Genomic DNA, 17,562 nt, shown 5'->3' with positions numbered 1-17,562 from the left:
GAGATTGACCCTTATTAATGAACAACACAGAAGATGCTGGAAATGGCCTCATCTGAATAAATGAAAAACTGAGGATCCAAAAGTCCTGACTCCACTTAATTCAAAAATCACTGGCAGAACTTAACACATGAAGGTTCACCTGGACGCTCTGCATGCACAACAGTAAATCTGTAAGGATACAGTTGCAGGTCGTTTTTGATAATGTTTCAATACGATGATCTCTTAATTCCCACTTTCACAGATAAACAACGTCAAGATTTTGTCGGACTTCGTTCCAGGCTTTCCTTCACTGGCGTTTGAACTCTTTTTGGATAGTTACAGTTTTATTTGCTTCAGAGCCTGTTTCATACCCTTTTGCCACTAATTTTTGCACTGCAGACTTTGCTATAGGTTTTTCCAAAACACTTCCAGTCTTAAATTCTTGCACAAACAGTTCCACACAGGTGTACCACGAATCGCGCTTCACTTAACACTCAACAATGAACATGCGCTGTTTCATTGTGAGCACCATTTTGTGTTGCATTCAACTGGTCACTAAACACGTCTGCTCCTCTCACTCACTCACACACATGCAATGACACAGTGACGTACTCAGAAGATGCAGGAGATATGCATGTGCTGACATGTGGCAGCATCTGAGTGATGCATCAAAATCATGGTTTTCAGCATTTCCTGTGATGGGAAGTTCTCCTGCTCATTAACAAGGGTCAGTTCCGCATCAGCCTTATAAATATTTTTTGGGCCAGGTTTATTTTGCCCACCCTGTATTTCATTAATATGAAGACTGAAGTAACATAATATGCCAGGAATATCTTGATTTTGTACGAATTCATTTATTCTGTAGTAGAGTATAGCAAACAATTTCAGATTACATCAGTGTAGACATCTACAGTTAGTAGAATTGTGAGATCCTACATTTTTGAATGAGGCCCTGGTGTTCTTTGTGTAGTAATCAGTCAAAATCCACCATGTGATATCGCACCTTCTTAGGTTATCAGGAAGTAGCCTAGTTCACACTTGTATAGGTCATAAGATTTACAAGTAACACAATATTGCCTCCAGCCAGAATGTGTTAAATTTACATACAGTATATTTCTTGCAATCACTTTGTCTCCATTTTACTAGCTATTGACATACCATTACCTATCTCTGAAGTTTAATTATCACACTCTGACAATTCTGTTTGTTCCCAACAAAATTACATATTCAAGAAAGGAAATAAGTAACACTAAAACAAACATTTTTGTAATTTACACTGTTGTTAGTTTCCAAAATTTATCTTTCATTAATTCATGCTTGTTGATATAATTGTTCTCTTTGAGTTTCACTCCCTAAGTCTCAGAACCCTCCTTAAAAGAAAGCAATCTGTATAAAGGAGTAAAGAATAGTGATAATCATATGGCCTCAGCTACTGCGTGCAGACATTTTAATATGACAATTTAGGCAGAGTAACCTGAATCTCTGTTGGGTGATCTACAGCATTTTAATTAGTCCTTTTGGGTAAACAACAAGTGTGTTAATATTCCATGCTGACAATAGAAAGGAGTGAGACAATGAGAGCTATATCTATCATTCCATTTTTTATCACTGAATTTGTACCATGTAATTTTGTTTTTAATGTCACACATTTTCTTCTCAGAAACTATGAATATGGTACTCCTTATTTTTATTAGGGTCTATATAAATTTCTTATGTTGATATATTTTGAACAAACACTCTACCACTCCTTATTTTTATTAGACTCTATATAAATTTCTTATGTTGATATATTTTGAACAAACACTCTACCACCTCTTTACTCAGGTTATGTAATCATTCCTGTCTAGCTGAACAAAATATTTTGTTATAGCTGTTAACAACACAAAACATCAAAGTTAGAAGGCTAGGAAGGACAAGAGGAACATAATATATGTGTGTTCTAACCTCCTTGATCAAGACCATTATAAGAAGGAGGGACCTGAAATGGATCAGAATTACAGAAGGAGAATAGTGGAAAGAGAGAGGAAGGTGGTCAAGTACGTAGCAGTACCATAAATGTTCCAATCCAGCTGGAGTAGGACAAGGGGAAAAGATGATGATGATGATGATGATGATGATGATGATGATGATGATGATGATGATGATGATGATGATCCTTCTTAGCTTCCTATCTTTGTTTAATATTTAAACAGCTGTCCATTTTATTTCTATGACTTATTTTCTATTACAGTACATTTTTATGAAAAAACTGAATTTTTATTTTATAAGATATGATATTACAAAATCAATATATGGACCAGAATTTTATATGGTGCAATATTCAAAGAAAACTAGTTAGGATTCATTCTTACTTGGCTAAATACTCTCTGTATCAAGTACCAGCAATGTATCTCTCCCATCATGAAAACCCAATTTAACTTCCTGCGCTAAGAATGAAAACAATGTTTCATTCCTTTCTTTCTTCTTTACAGGAGGCAAGGGTGATCCTGGTCCCAGGGGGCCACCTGGAGAAGATGGACAAAATGGAGAAGGAGGTCCTCAAGGTCCTCCAGGTCTCCCTGTAAGTCTGATTATCACAATTTAAAATAGTTTTGACTACCGCACCATTGTTTTAATGCAAAATGCCTCCAAGGTCGATATGGCTTATAGTTTATTTCATTCTCCACAGCTCAATGTGTTAAAACACTGTATTAATGTGCTTTTAAACTCAGCATACAATTAAAATCTAATTATTTGCAATCTCTGAGAAAGCTAACTAGAATGAAATATGTAAAGTAAAGTGGACATATATGGAATATTGTTTATATTTTCCTTAATTCTTAGTGACATTTTAAGAAAACAGATTACTGCCTTTGAACAACAGTTTTATTATACTGTTGTCATTTCTCAATATCTACTGTATGGTACTTTTACTTTTATTAGCCCCAAGGTTTGGCTCCTATCTGTAGTGTATTTGCTAAGAGATTTTACTGACATCAATCCTACTTCCATAGTATCAACTAGTATGATATATAAGTAGTATACAAGGCACTTAAAAATACTTTGCAGCCTTCAGAAAACCTGTCTTTGCTACCGAACAGCACTGACAGCACGTTTCATATCTTCAATATCCCATATCTGCCTTACATTTCCAGTTTTCTTCCTTTACTCAACCGTATATAGGCCTACAACAAGGATGTATTATTGTTTAGGTGTATAAATATGAAACACTACACCAAAATTATCGGTACTCAATATTTGTCTCCTCATCAATTTGAATTTTAGTCTCTAACGATGACTGCTTATATTTGACAAATGAACAAATGCTTCCTGTCTTTGAAATCTTAAAATGTACACATTTTGAATAAGCTACTAGCACAATAACATAATCACAAAAGTAGTTTACATATTAGCAACATTCTTTACAGAATTTCTGAAATGCCAGACAGGTTTCTTCTTTGTGTAACCATACATTCAACCACAAAAAAAAGAAGAAGAAGAAGAAGAAAGAAAACAACTGTTTTACAACTAATGGCAGTCTACTGCGGTATGGATTATAAGTATCTCAGTAGATACGCACATGAACCAGACGAGATATACAGGTATTCTATAATTATAGACTATTTCAAACCCCAAACCCCCATGGCACTACAGCCCTTGAAGAGCCTTGGCCTGCCAAGCGACCGCTGCTCAGCCCGAAGGCCTGCAGATTACGAGGTGTCGTGTGGTCAGCACAACGAATCCTCTCGGCCGTTATTCTTGGCTTTCTAGACCGGGGCCGCTATCTCACCGTCAGATAGCTCCTCAATTCTAATCACGTAGGCTGAGTGGACCTCGAACTAGCCCTCAGGTCCAGGTAAAAATCCCTGACCTGGCCGGGAATCGAACCTGGGGCCTCCGGGTAAGAGGCAGGTACGCTACCCCATACACCACGGGGCTGGCTATAGACTATTTCATATTTGTTCACTTTATGCATAGGAAACAGATGGAGAGCAGCAACTTATCAGATAAAGCACACATAAAAGGGAACTATTAACCCCCATTTGATGAATGTTTAATTGTGAAAGGCCTTCATCTTTTACTTCCATCTTCCCATTCTCTTGATCCTTGAAACTCTAAAGTTGGATAATAGCTGGTGCTCAGGAATAGAGAAGCAATTGTTCTTAACATCAGATTATCACTACTTATTCCTTGTTCTCTTCTCTCTCTCTCTCCTGCTCCCCACAGCAATACCTAGGTTTCAGCAATGGACTCTACATTCTTTTGTCCATAACTGATAAATACTGCAACCAAAAATTACGGATGTATGTTATATGCCCTTCCTTTCATATGAGCTCTATTTGCATGAGGTTAACCCGCCAGTGCATGGGTCACAAAAAGTTACGGGTTGGGTCTCACAGACCCATCATCATATTTCTTTTTTATAGTATGCTAATATATTTTTATTTTCAGTATTCATTCCCTCCTATTCCACTAACATTATAAACACATCGCTGTCACAAATCCGTTGATGATTAACACTTACTTAACATTTTACAAAGCAATTCTCTAACCACTGCAAATTTACACACAATATTTTATTTGATCACAAAATTCAGAACTTATCAAGTCAAAATTTATGAAATCATCATAACCTAATCTTCACGATCCAGAATGTTCACTGGAACATTCACATTTCAGCTTTACATTCACTGCACACAAATACGGAGAGTTCAAGATACAGTAACTTTCTGCACAAACAGCACGAGTAACGGGTCTTTTCTGACTCTACAGTATGCACGACGGCCTCTTTTATTTTCTGTATTTTCATGTCCTACTTCTGCCGTCAACCCAGATATCCTTCTTGCAGTATCGCGAATGCTCTTAGGAAGATATCTTGAGACAGCTCTTTCTCTTATTTGTTCTTCAGTTAGAAGAAACAAGAGTTTCTTCAAAAAAATTATTCTGTTCCTTGCGTCTGGAGATTTAGGGTTGTTGGCTCAGAACATTAAATATGCGTTAAAGCCTGTAATATTCAGCAATGCATAGAAGACCACCATTGTCCAACGTCTGGTGTTTCGAGCCGTCCTTTCGTCTACACAGTCTACACCACCCTTAGCTGAATTATAGAATGTGACTATTACAGGCTTCCTCTTTCCTTCTATACTTTCCTCAGTTTTATCATCGCTGTGCATCGATGAGAGGAAAACCACAGTAAATTTCATCATCTGATAATGGTTCCTCCAATAATGCGGCAACTCGTTCCATATCACGTGGATTGCCGACATCGTAACACTCCTTTTTCTTAGACCTACGAAGAAACGAACTGATTAGCCCAGGTCAACCCATTTTCAATCTCACCTCTGTACTTAAAACCCAAGGAACTAAGGAGAAAGACAGCCAGGCTAGCTAAACCACGGATTTGGACAAGACGCTAAGATATAATCACCCTATAATCTCCTTTATGTACACGGTTAACATGGAAAGACTAAAATGCTTATGGTAAGAAAACTTACACGACTGCACGGGTTGGGTCTCACAGGCCCACAGAGCACTTCAGCTTACCACTGCTCACGTTCTTACCACTGCTCACGTTCTAAAGCAATCAATTCCATGTTCGTCTGCAGGAATACTACACCGGTTAAAACAGGAAGGTAGCAGAAGCCGGAAGTATGCAGCTATCACCGTCTATCAGAAAATGTTGGAAATTCCAGTGCATGGGTCTCACAGACCCAACCCGTAAATTGGCGGGTTAATTTGTAAGTCATTACTCTCCATCTAATTCCTTGGTACATATACATTATGAATCTAGTGTCTTTGGTTTTATGAGGACATCTGGTTTGTTCTTTATAAAATAGACACAACGGTAATGCAAGATATAATCTTTAAACAGCATGAAGTAATTTTTCTACCTGCTGACTTGTTGGACAATAATTTGCAAAATGTTGGATAAGCTCTGCAGGATCAACATCTCAGAAGGCAGCAAAGTTGTCAAATTTCAGTCTAATAATAACCACAGCTTTCACAGAATTCATAGTGTAGAAGAAACTTGACATCGTATTCAAGTGCTATGAACTGCTAAACAAGATTCTTGTTCTAGTCCTGGTCATTAATGCCATAGTAGCACCTGGCCCTCACTAGATACCTGATTAACCTCGTTGATGTGTCTGAAAATTAAAGATAAACTAAAAACTAAAGAAACATATTCACTTCATATTGTACTTAGCTGTAGTCAGAAATACGTATTTATCGGTGAAAGCTATATGCACAATTACTCGGGCACCGAGAGAGTCAGGAGCGTACCCACATCCGGCTGTAATCCGTAGCTGGGGGAGTAGGATATGGTGCATGCATGGGCGCCCTTAGCTCTTAGTTTGTAGCGGGGAGAGATAGGAGGCTTGCCCCCTGATTGGTGGTTATCCGTGACTGGGGGGGTGGATTTGTCTTATGCGCCCGTGCAGACACTTGCATGCAGGCTTATATTCCAGATATAGGGTCTATTAATTGGAGGAAACTCTGTATAGACTTCTGGAAATAAATATATATATATTAACTTACACAGTGAAACCTCGGAATGCGAGTAACTTGGTCTACGAGTGTTTTGCAAGACGAGCAAACATTTTAAATAAATTGTAACTTGAAATGTGAGTGAGGTTCCGCAATACGAGCATCACGTGTGCCTATGTTTTTCCCGTCCCCTGTTCGTTTGTTGAATGGATGAACGAGGTCTTTGGTCCTGTAGTGAAGAAATACCTTTCAGAAAATAATCTGCCACTCAAAGTCTTGCTGGTTATGGCCTTAAGGCCTTGAGGACGACTTACTGGAGGAATTCAAATTCGTTAAGGTTAAGTTCCTTCCTCCCAACACTGCTCCAATACTCCATCCTCTGGATCAGCAAGTCATTTTGAACTTCAAGAAGCTATACACCAAAGTACTATTTCAGCGATGCTTCGAAGTGACCGAAGGAACAAACCTTACCCTCCAAGAGTTTGGGAGAAATCATTTCCCCATTGTGAACTGCCTGAAGATCATTGATAAAGCCTGGGATGGAGTCACCAAGAGAACTCTCACTTCCGCTTGCGGAAAGCTGTGGCCTGACTGTGTTCTTGGACGTGACTTTGAGGGGATTGTTGGTGACAATGAGCCGCTGATTGTCGATGAAATTATGTCCTTAGGGAAGACCATGGGGTTGGAGGTGAATGACGTGGACATTCAAGAACTGCTGGAAGAACATAGCCAGCAACTGACCACCAACGAACTGATGGACCTGCATCGCGAACAACAGGAGGAAGTTATGGAGATTTCGTCCAGCGAAGAGGAGGAAGAAAAGTCACTTCAACTGAGATTCAGGAGAAGTGCAGAATGTGGGAAACAGTGTAAAATTTTGTAGAAAAACACCACCCGAGTAAGGCTGTAGCAGTGCGAGTGATGAATCAGTTCATTGACAATTCAGTGTCACATTTTCGTGAAATCATCAAAAAGAGGCAAAAGCAACAGTTCCTCGTTAAAGTTGCATGAAAAGAAAACAATTCCAGTAAGCCAACAGATAGCAGTGATTCCGTTAGCGAAATTCGTGCTGTAGAGTAACTCTTCTCATGTCATCTCTCGTCTTCCTCACACCAACAATGATTAAAGTGCACTTTAATTTGTTTTACGTGAGATTTTGTTTTAGAAATGATATGCAAATAAATGTTTTTTGTGTTGTGGATGAATCATCCTCATTTAAATTGTTTCTTATGGGAAAACTTGCTTTAATATACGAGCGCTTTGGATTACAAGCATGTTGCCGGAACGAATTATGCTCGCACTGTATTACTGTAAACTGTATCTTTGCTGTTTAGCCAACTGTAATGGTATTTACCAATTTCCTTTTTTCAAGTTCTCACCCATGACCAAATCACAGTCTAAGGGTTCACTTTCAGAATACAGTACTATCAAACAATACAAGTCTAGTGTTATATGGGAAGCTGTGGAAATATATAAAAATCCTAACAATTTCAATAGGAACACTGGCTATCAATTAAGTAATATGTGGTTGCCAGCCATTAAGGATTTACTTAGGTCCTTTCAATATTGTTATTTTGTTTTGGTGTTTTCCAAATTCATACTTTCGTCATCACTAGACAGTTCACTCTAGGCAGTGTGCTATGGTTCATACCTTCATAACCTGTATACACCTGTTACTGAATTATTCCTATTTCTTTTCACCCCTGTGTCTTCAACCTCATTGTAGTAGATCCTTTTTCCCCCACCCACCTAACTCACACTCATTTTCCCCTTTTTTCCCGCTACATACTTTTCTTTCCATCTTCAGCTCTATTCTATTCTTCTATCTTGTTAAGTTTTCATTGTACTTTGTTTTATAATTTTTCATTTTATTTTATTTTTAAATTCAAAACATCATTATTAGAGAAGTCTTGCTCGTGAACAGATGAGATTTGTGGAGCAAAGTTCTCTGCAAAGCAAAGAATTTCACCTTGTTTCTGAATGGCAAAAGCCCAAAAGCTTATTATCATGTTTATAATACCATCACATTTGAGAATCTTTGAGAATTTTTCTCCAAATATGCCATCAGTGAAGAGGTCTCGGTTGATCACGGTGATGAACGAACTCTACCTCATCATCGAAAATAGATGGCCGATCTGTGCAGGGTAAATCAGTGGGATACAGACTGGAGGGTGATCAGCATTTGAAATGAGATAATAGTGTGGGTATGTGGGGAAACTGAGTGTGAGATTTATAGATCCTAATGTGTGTGTAGGAAATAGGGATTTGTGCTCAAATGGCCTTCACTTGAACTGCAATGGTATGTATGAGTTAGGAGGTTTTTAAGTTTTTAAAATTTATTACAATTTGCTTTATGTCACACTGACACAGACAGGTCTTATTGGTGATGATGGGATAGAAAAGGGTTAGGAGTGTGAAGCAAGCAACCATGGCCTTAATTAAGATACAACCCCAGCATTTGCCTGGTGTAAAAATGGTAAACCATGGAAAAACTTCTTCAGCGCTGCCTCCCACTATCTCTCAAATGTAAGCTGATAGCTGCGCAGCCACTTGCTTGGTGATAGAAGGTTTGTTTATAAGGGTTATAGAGAGGTACATGTAGGGAAACAGAATGGACTAGCGAGCGGTGATGAGAGTACACAGAGCTGGAAGTCAAGTAAAGATGACATAAAATTGCAGTGTTAAACTGTACAAGTATTATAAGGAAAGGAATAGGATTAAGTAATTTAATAGATATATACACTCATGTTCATAAAAATCAGAACACTTTGAAAGACTAGAGATAAGAAGTTCATATTCATAGGACCTGTGCATTAGTATGTTCTGAAGAAATGATTAGCATTTGAACCATTACGGCCCTCAGGTTCAAGGTCCATATTGATATGTCGGCGCACCACCACCGACTGGTAAAATGTGCCTGCAGCCCTCGTTGTCACTATAAATCAAAGGTAATGGATCAGTGTGACTTCAGCAGATGTGTAGGATGCCTCGCAGGTGTATGCAAGAACTGTACCATCAAATTAGTGAGTTTGAAGGAGGGTGCATTATTGGCATGAGAGAATGTGATGCATCCAACCGGGAAATTGCTGCTCGTGTGGGACGAAGTGTGTCGGCAGTGCAATGGGTGTGTATAGAATGGTTCATAGAAGGCCACAGAACACGACAAGATCAGTCTGGTTGCACCATCCAGACTTCCCCCCCGAGAAGATAGACACCTCATCTGAATGGCATTGCAGGATAGATCTGCATCCTCCTCAGCTCTGGCGCAACTTTTAAACAGTTTAACACATCATACACTATCAGGAGTTACAGTTCGCCACCATTTATTACGGTTTAGGTTACCGGCGCGTCGTCCACTATTTTGCCTACCTTTGACTAATGTGCATAAACATGCTAGACTGCAGTAGTGTATGGAATGACACCACTGGGGACAGGAATGGCAGCAGGTAGTGTTTTCAGACAAATCCAGGTTCTGTTTGTTTGAAAATGATGGCCGCATTTTGGTTCACTGCAGACAGGGGGAGAGGCATCATACAGACTGCATTCGCACAAGACATACAGGGCCAACTCAAAGCCTTATGGTGTGGGGTGCTATTGGGTACAACCACAAATCACAGTTGGTGCGTGTCCAGGGCACTCCGACATTTTGACCTACATGAATGACATCCTGCGATCCGTAGCCATACCCATTCTGCACAACACCCCAGACACCATATTTCAGCAGGACAATGCACGACCACATGTTGCTGCATGAATACGTGTTTTCTTGTAGTCATAGGATGTCAGACTGTTGCCCTGGCCCGCCCGATCACTGGACTTGTCGCCAATTGAAAATGTGTGGGATATGGTGAAACGACGGGTGCTATCACCCGTCCTGAACCTAGGTGACTGAAATGCTAATCATTTCTGCAGAACATACTAATTAACATGTCCTGTGAATATGAACTTCCTATCTCTACTCCTTCAAGGTGTTTTGTTTTTTATGAACATGAGTGTTACCAGTTATTGTAACAGATGAATAATGGCTTTAAATTGATATTAAGGATGCAGAACATTTCTCATAGAACTGGAGTGCTTGTCGTAGAGACTGGATAGATTTGATTGTAGTAGGAGTATTCATATTGGTGAAAGAAGAATTTGAAAGCTATGCAAAAGTTAAGAAAGAGAAACATGAAATTCTAGGTGTAAGGCTCATCTCTAAAGATAATAGGCAACTTGATGTTTTTGGACTGTTCAGACCTGGAAGAGGTGATGCTGATGTAGAATTATTTGATAACTAGCAAGATACCCGCGCTTCGCAATGGCTTTAAACCCAAAATTATTATTCAAAGTATTACATTTTGGCGAGTCTACTTTCAGCTAAGTCTGTAAAATACGCCCTCAGTTCGTACATCAAATGTCTGGGGGAATGATTATTTATTTTCTGATCTAACACACACTTGAACTCTATTTAAAGTTAAAAACTTCATCACTAATAATTACAATGCTAAAAAGAGAAAGATGTTCCACCTATTCAATACAATAATATTGTTGCATGAATTAATGTAGCAACATATTTAATATTAAATTTAACATTAATATTAATATTATATAATATATTAATATTATTGTTATTAATTATTATTCATTAATTATTAATATATACTACAGATATACTACAGATTGCTCATTTTAAAAATTCACCCCCTTTAACACTTCCCCTTAAGTGGATTTTCAGAAAACAAATTATGCGTTTTTCTTTACTTTTACAGGAGATTCCAAATACCAATTTTCACGCATGTAACATGTTACTCTTTTGAGATATATCTTAGATATACTCATTTTAAAAATTCACCCCATATGTGACTCCTGTTTACCCCCTCTTAAGAAGATTTTCAAAAACAAAAAAATACATGTTTCTTTACTTTTAATGATTTCAAATACCATTTTTCAAGACTGTAACATTTTCAGTTTTTGAGATATAAGTATCATCATAAAAGGTACTAAACCCCCTTTTTCACCTGTCTTCATACCTCTTAAGAGGATTTTCCAAAAAAATCCACTGTGTTTCCTTATTTTTAAAGAAGATTCCAAATACCAATTTTCACGTCTTTAAACTGTTAACTTTTTGAGATACACATACACTCATTTTTAAAATTCACCCCCCTTTTCACCCCCCTTAGCGACGGAATATCCAAATGTCCTCCGTTACTTGCTAGTTTTTTTTTGCTAGTGTTTTTTTACATCGCACCGACACAGATAGGTCTTATGGCGACGATGGGACAAGAAAGGGCTAGGAGTGGGAAGGAAGTGGCCGTGGCCTTAATTAAGGTACAGCCCCAGCATTTGCCTGGTGTGAAAATGGGAAACCACGGAAAACCATTTTCAGGGCTGCCAACAGTGGGGTTCGAACCTACTATCTTCCGAATACTGGATACTGGCCGCACTTAAGCGACTGGAGCTATCGAGCTCGGTCCCTCCCTTAGTGAGCACCTAGATTGTAATATAAATGTATCCTCAAAATTTCATTTCTTTATGTTCAGTAGTTTTGGCTCGGTGATGATGAATCAGTCAGTCAGTCAGTCAGTCAGTCAGTCAGTCAGTCAGTCAGTCAGTCAGGACATGTTATTTTATATACCATATATAGATATAATCAGCTGCATAGGGAATGACACAGAAAGGAATGTGACTGTAATGGGGAATCTCAATTTACTAAATGTTATCTGGGAAGGTAATGGGAATGACATAAAGCATGACCAACAAATGATAAATAAGTTAATCTGGGAAGGACAGCTGAATCAGAAAGTGATGGAATCATCTAGAGGGAAGAATGGTGCTGATAAAACCAGATATAGCTGTATACAGAAGCTGAAGTGATATATGGTATAAGTGATCACACAACTGTTTTAGTTGTTGTTAAAAATAAATGTAATGGAAAGGAAGGTTATAAAAGCAGGACAATTAGGAAGTACTGTATGGTTGATAAGAGGCATGAGGTAGGCTAGTTTTTGAAAAGTAATATTATGATTGTTGGAGAATGGTAAATAAAACTGTAAACAACATATACTGTAGAATGGGTTAGAGGAATTATTGATGAGTATAAAAACATGTATGTACTTTTAACATTAGTAAGAAATGGCAAATAGCCAACTAGAGAAATAATTAGTTTAAGAAGAAGGTGTAGGTTAGAAATAAATAGTTAGGAATTGTTCTGGAAAGTACTGAAGGACCTTAGTAGAAAACCCAGTTTATGAAAAAAGTCAGCTAAGGATAATATGATGGCAGGCATAACTAACAGACATGAATTTTAGTGAAAAAATGGAATATGTATACTATAGGTACTGCCAAGCAGAAACAGGTTCCAGGAAGAACATTGCAGAAATCATGAATGAACAAAGGGTATATGTGAGGATTTACAGAAGGCAGAAGTATTTACTGGTCAGAAGATGTAGTAAGAATTAAACAGCAAGATGTGCAGTAACTTGAGGGGCCACAGAGAGAAGGTTGAAGAAAGGGAGAGGAAAGAAGAAATAGAGTGTTGATGGACCTCCAGTGTGAAAACTGTGCGCGGAATAAGTAGTAATAATGGAAGCCGAATGTAGCAGTCATGCTGTTAAGTTGGGTGATAGGAAGGTTCTTAATAATTCTTAATAATAATGCCATTGGTTTTGACAGGAAAGTTGTTAATAACAGTGTCATTCATTTTTACAGGAATAATAATAATAATAATAATAATAATAATAATAATAATAATAATAATAATAATAATAATAATAATAATAATAATAATAATAATAATAATAATAATTTTTATGCCACACTATTTTAACACTTTTCAGAATCGCCAACATGCCAGAATTTTGTCCTATAGAAGTTCTTTTATGAGCCAGTAAATCTAGAACAGGAGGCTGATGTATTTGAGCACCTTCAAATACCACCAGACCCCACCTTGGGCTCAGAGTCAGATATCTGTTGCCTTTGCTACTCAGCCCAACAGAGCCAATATAAAACACTGGTTATTCTCTTGCTGGATTCTTCCAATATTTCTATTGCCTTTTGTTGTATGCTGTTCTACTGGTATTTGCACAGTTTCTAACAGTATCAGCTGTGATATAGCAGTGGTATATGTATCACATTAGTGAAATTAGCCCAGTGATTTTACGTATTTGCACTTCATGTAACATGACAGTTGTCTGTTCCTTTCAAGGAGCATGTGTGGTTTGCTCCCCTCATTCCCCTCTCTAGCATGCCATCAGGGTTGAGCCGGAGGGGTGTGGGCACTTGGGGAAGCAAGTACCTTCCCCATTGCGCATACAGAACTCAGAGAATTAGAGTAGATGAAACATCATGTCCTGTAATGATTAAGAGAGGTTTCCTGCAAGACAGTATTATTGGACTTTTATGTTTTTTAAAAATACATAAATGATATGAGTAAAGAACTGGAATTGTCAGCAACTGCAGAAAGACCTCAACAATGTTGTGAGGTGGACAGCAGACAATGGTATGATGGTAAATGGGGTGTAAAATCAGGCTGTAAGTTTCACCAGGAGATAAAGTACTCTCAGTTTTAATTATGAGTTGATGGAGTAGAAGTACCCCATGGGGATTGCTGTAAGTACCTAGGTGTTAACGTAAGGAAAGTTCTTCATCGGGATAAGCAGATTAATGGTATAATAAATAAAGGTTACAGATCTCTTCATGTGGTTATGAGGGTATTTAGGAGTTGTAGTAAGGATGTTAGGGATATTTCACTGGTAAGGAAGGCATTGTCAACAGAGAGATGGCATGGAATGACATTCATTGGCAGATGAATGAGCTTGAATCGAGATTTTAAAAATAGGAAGGATCATAATATGAAGATGAAACTGGAACTCAAGAGGACAACTTGGGGCAAATATTTGTTAATATCCCCAACCAAACACCATGGCGCAACAACCCCGAAGGCCATGGCCTGCCAAGCGACCGCTGCTCAGCCTGGAGGCCTGCAGATTGTGAGGAGTCATGTGGTCAGCACGATGAATCCTCTCTGCCATTATTCTTGGCTTTCTAGACCTGAACCACTATCTCGCAATCAGATAGCTCCTCAGTTGTAATCCCATAGGCTGAGTGGACCTCGAACCAGCCCTCAGATTCAGGTAAAAATCTCTGTCCTGGCTGGGAATCGAAACCAGAGCCTCCGGGTAAGAGGCAGGTATGCTACCTACACCGCAGGGCCAGCAATGTTTGTTTATAGGAAGAAGAATTATTAGAATCATTTATCAAGGGAGATGTTCAACAAATTTTCAACTTCTTTGAAATCGTTTAACAAAAGACTAGGAAAACAACTGTTAGAGAATCTGCTGCCTGGGCAACAGCCCTAAATGCATATCAGTAGTGAATGATAACTAAATACATGGACACATCCTGATCCCCACAGAATGCACTTACCCATCCTGCAAGAATCCGATATGGTAATGCATCATTTCCACCAGCTTCGCATAAAACTTGATGACATTCTCAAGCATTTTTTTCTATGGGACACCTGCATTTTGATTCACAGTTGCTGTGATACCTTCGTAAACTTGCGTTAGGATGATATAGAATTCTTTACCCACTTCATTTGCTCACACAATCAAAAACACTTGCTGCACTGATTGCTTTGGTTGTTCTACACAATGACACAAGCTCCAACTGATGTACTCTACTGCCTGACAGTCAGTGCACGGTGTCGTAACATCATCCCAACAGTGTTGCCACCATTTTATTTACAACCCTTTTATATTGTGCAATAACTGTCAATGTATTTCAGGTCTAAAAGTGACTGAATGTTCAAGTTGTTCAGTTTTGTCAAGTTCTGTCATTCTTATTCATTATTAATATCTGTATACTTTCAATTTCAGGGACAAGCTGGCCCAAAAGGAGAAAAAGGAGAATATGGAGATATAGGACCTCCTGGTCTCATGGGACCACCTGGTTTACCTGGGCCTCCTGTAAGTTAATTGGATTTATTTTCATTTTTACTTTAATGTGTGAATCCAGGATGCCAAATTTGACTGTTCAACTTATGTAATTTAAAAGTGTTGATATGATCTTTTGGGCTAAATAATATCACCAGCAATATGTACTCAATCAAGCATCTTAAACTAATACGAAAACTATTTTAAGAATAATTTTAACAATTAATACCAGTAAGATTATTCATTATCCAGGATATGTTTCATAGTAACACTGAAGTACCAAACAAAAAAGAAAAGGTCTTAAGTGAGGCACTTGCTTTTCTAAAATTAATCTTTTACTGGAAGTTATTTAAAAAACAATAACATGGCACTACAATCCTGATAGGCCTTGGCCTACCAAGCAACTGTTGCTCAGCCTGAATTCTTCTAGATTATGAGGTGACATGTGGTATTCACAGTGAATCCTCTTGGCCATTATTCTCGGCTTAATAGACCAGTACTACTATTGTACCATCACACAGCTCCTTAATTGTTCTTATGTAGGCTGATTAGACCTTGAAACAGCCCACAGATCCAGGTAAAAAAATCCCTGACCTAGTTGGGAAATGAACCCAGGGCCTCCCTGTGAGAGGCAGACTTGCTACCTGGAGACCTTGGGGCATAAAAGTAGATGAAAATCTTATAAAGTGTTTAGCTTATACCAGGTGGGGGAAAGTAATCTTTAAAAAGAAAACTGCAAAGTATTTGAAACATTGGCTGTCTTTGCATAATGTATACTCATGAGCAATTGAATTAGAGATACCTGGATAGTCATGTGTAGCATGTAGCATCTCCTTTTGCCCTGCTGATGATGACGGTAGTATGGTGTGACAAGGACTCCAAAAGATACCAGAAGCATGGGAAGTCATACTGTTCCATGACCACTGCACAGCCGCTTATAATGCAAAAAGATTGTTCGGACCAGGGTCAACGTTGTGCACATCTCTCTCGACAGCATCCTAGACATAAAAAATGAATGGTCTTAAAGACAAATGCAATAACCATAATTACAATGTAGTTCGAGAAAATAATCAGGTGGAAGGACAGTGATCGCAGTGAGTTCATATTATTTTAGAAAGAAATAAGTTCACAGGCCTCGTTACCTTGGCATCATTCTAGTTTTGGGTCACTTTTTCTCTCCAGATATGCTCAAAGGCTATGCTAGCATAAACAGTTGAGCATAATGTCAAGAGGTGATAATACGAAATTAGTTTACCAAGCAGATTAATGGTCATGACTACACAGCGTAAGGGAGATCAGGGAGATGATCATTTGACCATGAATTTAACTACTGTAACTTGAAAGGCATGAAAGCAGAAACAGCTGCAGTACTGGAATGGAGATCCATGGTTCACACAAGGAAGCTTATACAAGGTGATTCAAGAATCATGTTCCATCTCATTATCTGTAAACTACCGTATAGAAGTTAGCATGAACAGGACTGTACAGACTTGTACATGGCTAAATTGTCTCTAGCTGGGCTGAGTAGCTCAGACGGTTGAGGCGCTGGCCTTCTGACCCCAACTTGACAGGTTCAGTCCTGGCTCAGTCCAGTGGTATTTGAAGGTGTTCAAATATGTCAGCCTCATGTTGGTAGATTTATCTACACATAAAAGAACTCCTGCAGGACAACATTCCAGCACCTATGCTTCTTCAAAACTGTAAAAATAATTAGTGGGATGTAAATTAAATACATTAATATTATTATTATTATTATTATTATTATTATTATTATTATTATTATTATTATTATTATTATTATTATTATTATTATTCCCACTAAATACTTTTGCAGTGCATTACACACTATCAGTTCTGTTCTCCCAACTTCACAAACTTCGTTCATTACTCGTGGGCAGTATCCAGATATGATGACTTTAGATGTGGGAGGTTTAAAGCATCACTGAAATGTCGTATGGCTTTTAGTGCCGGGATATCCCAGGACGGGTTCGGCTCGCCAGGTACAGGTCTTTCTATTTGCCGCCCTTAGGCGACTTGCGTGTCATAATGAGGATGAAATGATGATGAAGACAACACATACACCCAGCCCCCATGCCATTGGAATTAATCAATTAAGGTTAAAATCCCCGACCCGGCCAGGAATCGAACCTGGGACCCTCTGAACCGAAGGCCGGTATGCTGACCATTCAGCCAACGAGTCGGA

At 38.4% G+C, this 17,562-nt stretch overlaps 1 protein-coding gene across 1 annotated transcript in view; it reads left to right on the top strand.

The window, feature by feature from the left end:
* LOC136861524 (collagen alpha chain CG42342) overlaps nucleotides 1-17,562 on the top strand; it is a 381,636-nt gene that overhangs the window by 170,749 nt on the left and 193,325 nt on the right. The window contains exons 14-15 of the mRNA XM_067138827.2: nucleotides 2,451-2,539; nucleotides 15,303-15,392. Coding sequence (XP_066994928.1) covers nucleotides 2,451-2,539; nucleotides 15,303-15,392 — 179 coding nt within the window. The remainder of the gene's footprint in view (nucleotides 1-2,450; nucleotides 2,540-15,302; nucleotides 15,393-17,562) is intronic.

This window comes from Anabrus simplex, chromosome 1 (genome assembly GCF_040414725.1).
Source record: "Anabrus simplex isolate iqAnaSimp1 chromosome 1, ASM4041472v1, whole genome shotgun sequence".
Taxonomy (NCBI): Eukaryota; Metazoa; Arthropoda; class Insecta; order Orthoptera; family Tettigoniidae; genus Anabrus; species Anabrus simplex.
Note: the sequence above shows the minus strand (reverse complement) of the source record. Positions and strands in the feature narration are given on the sequence as shown.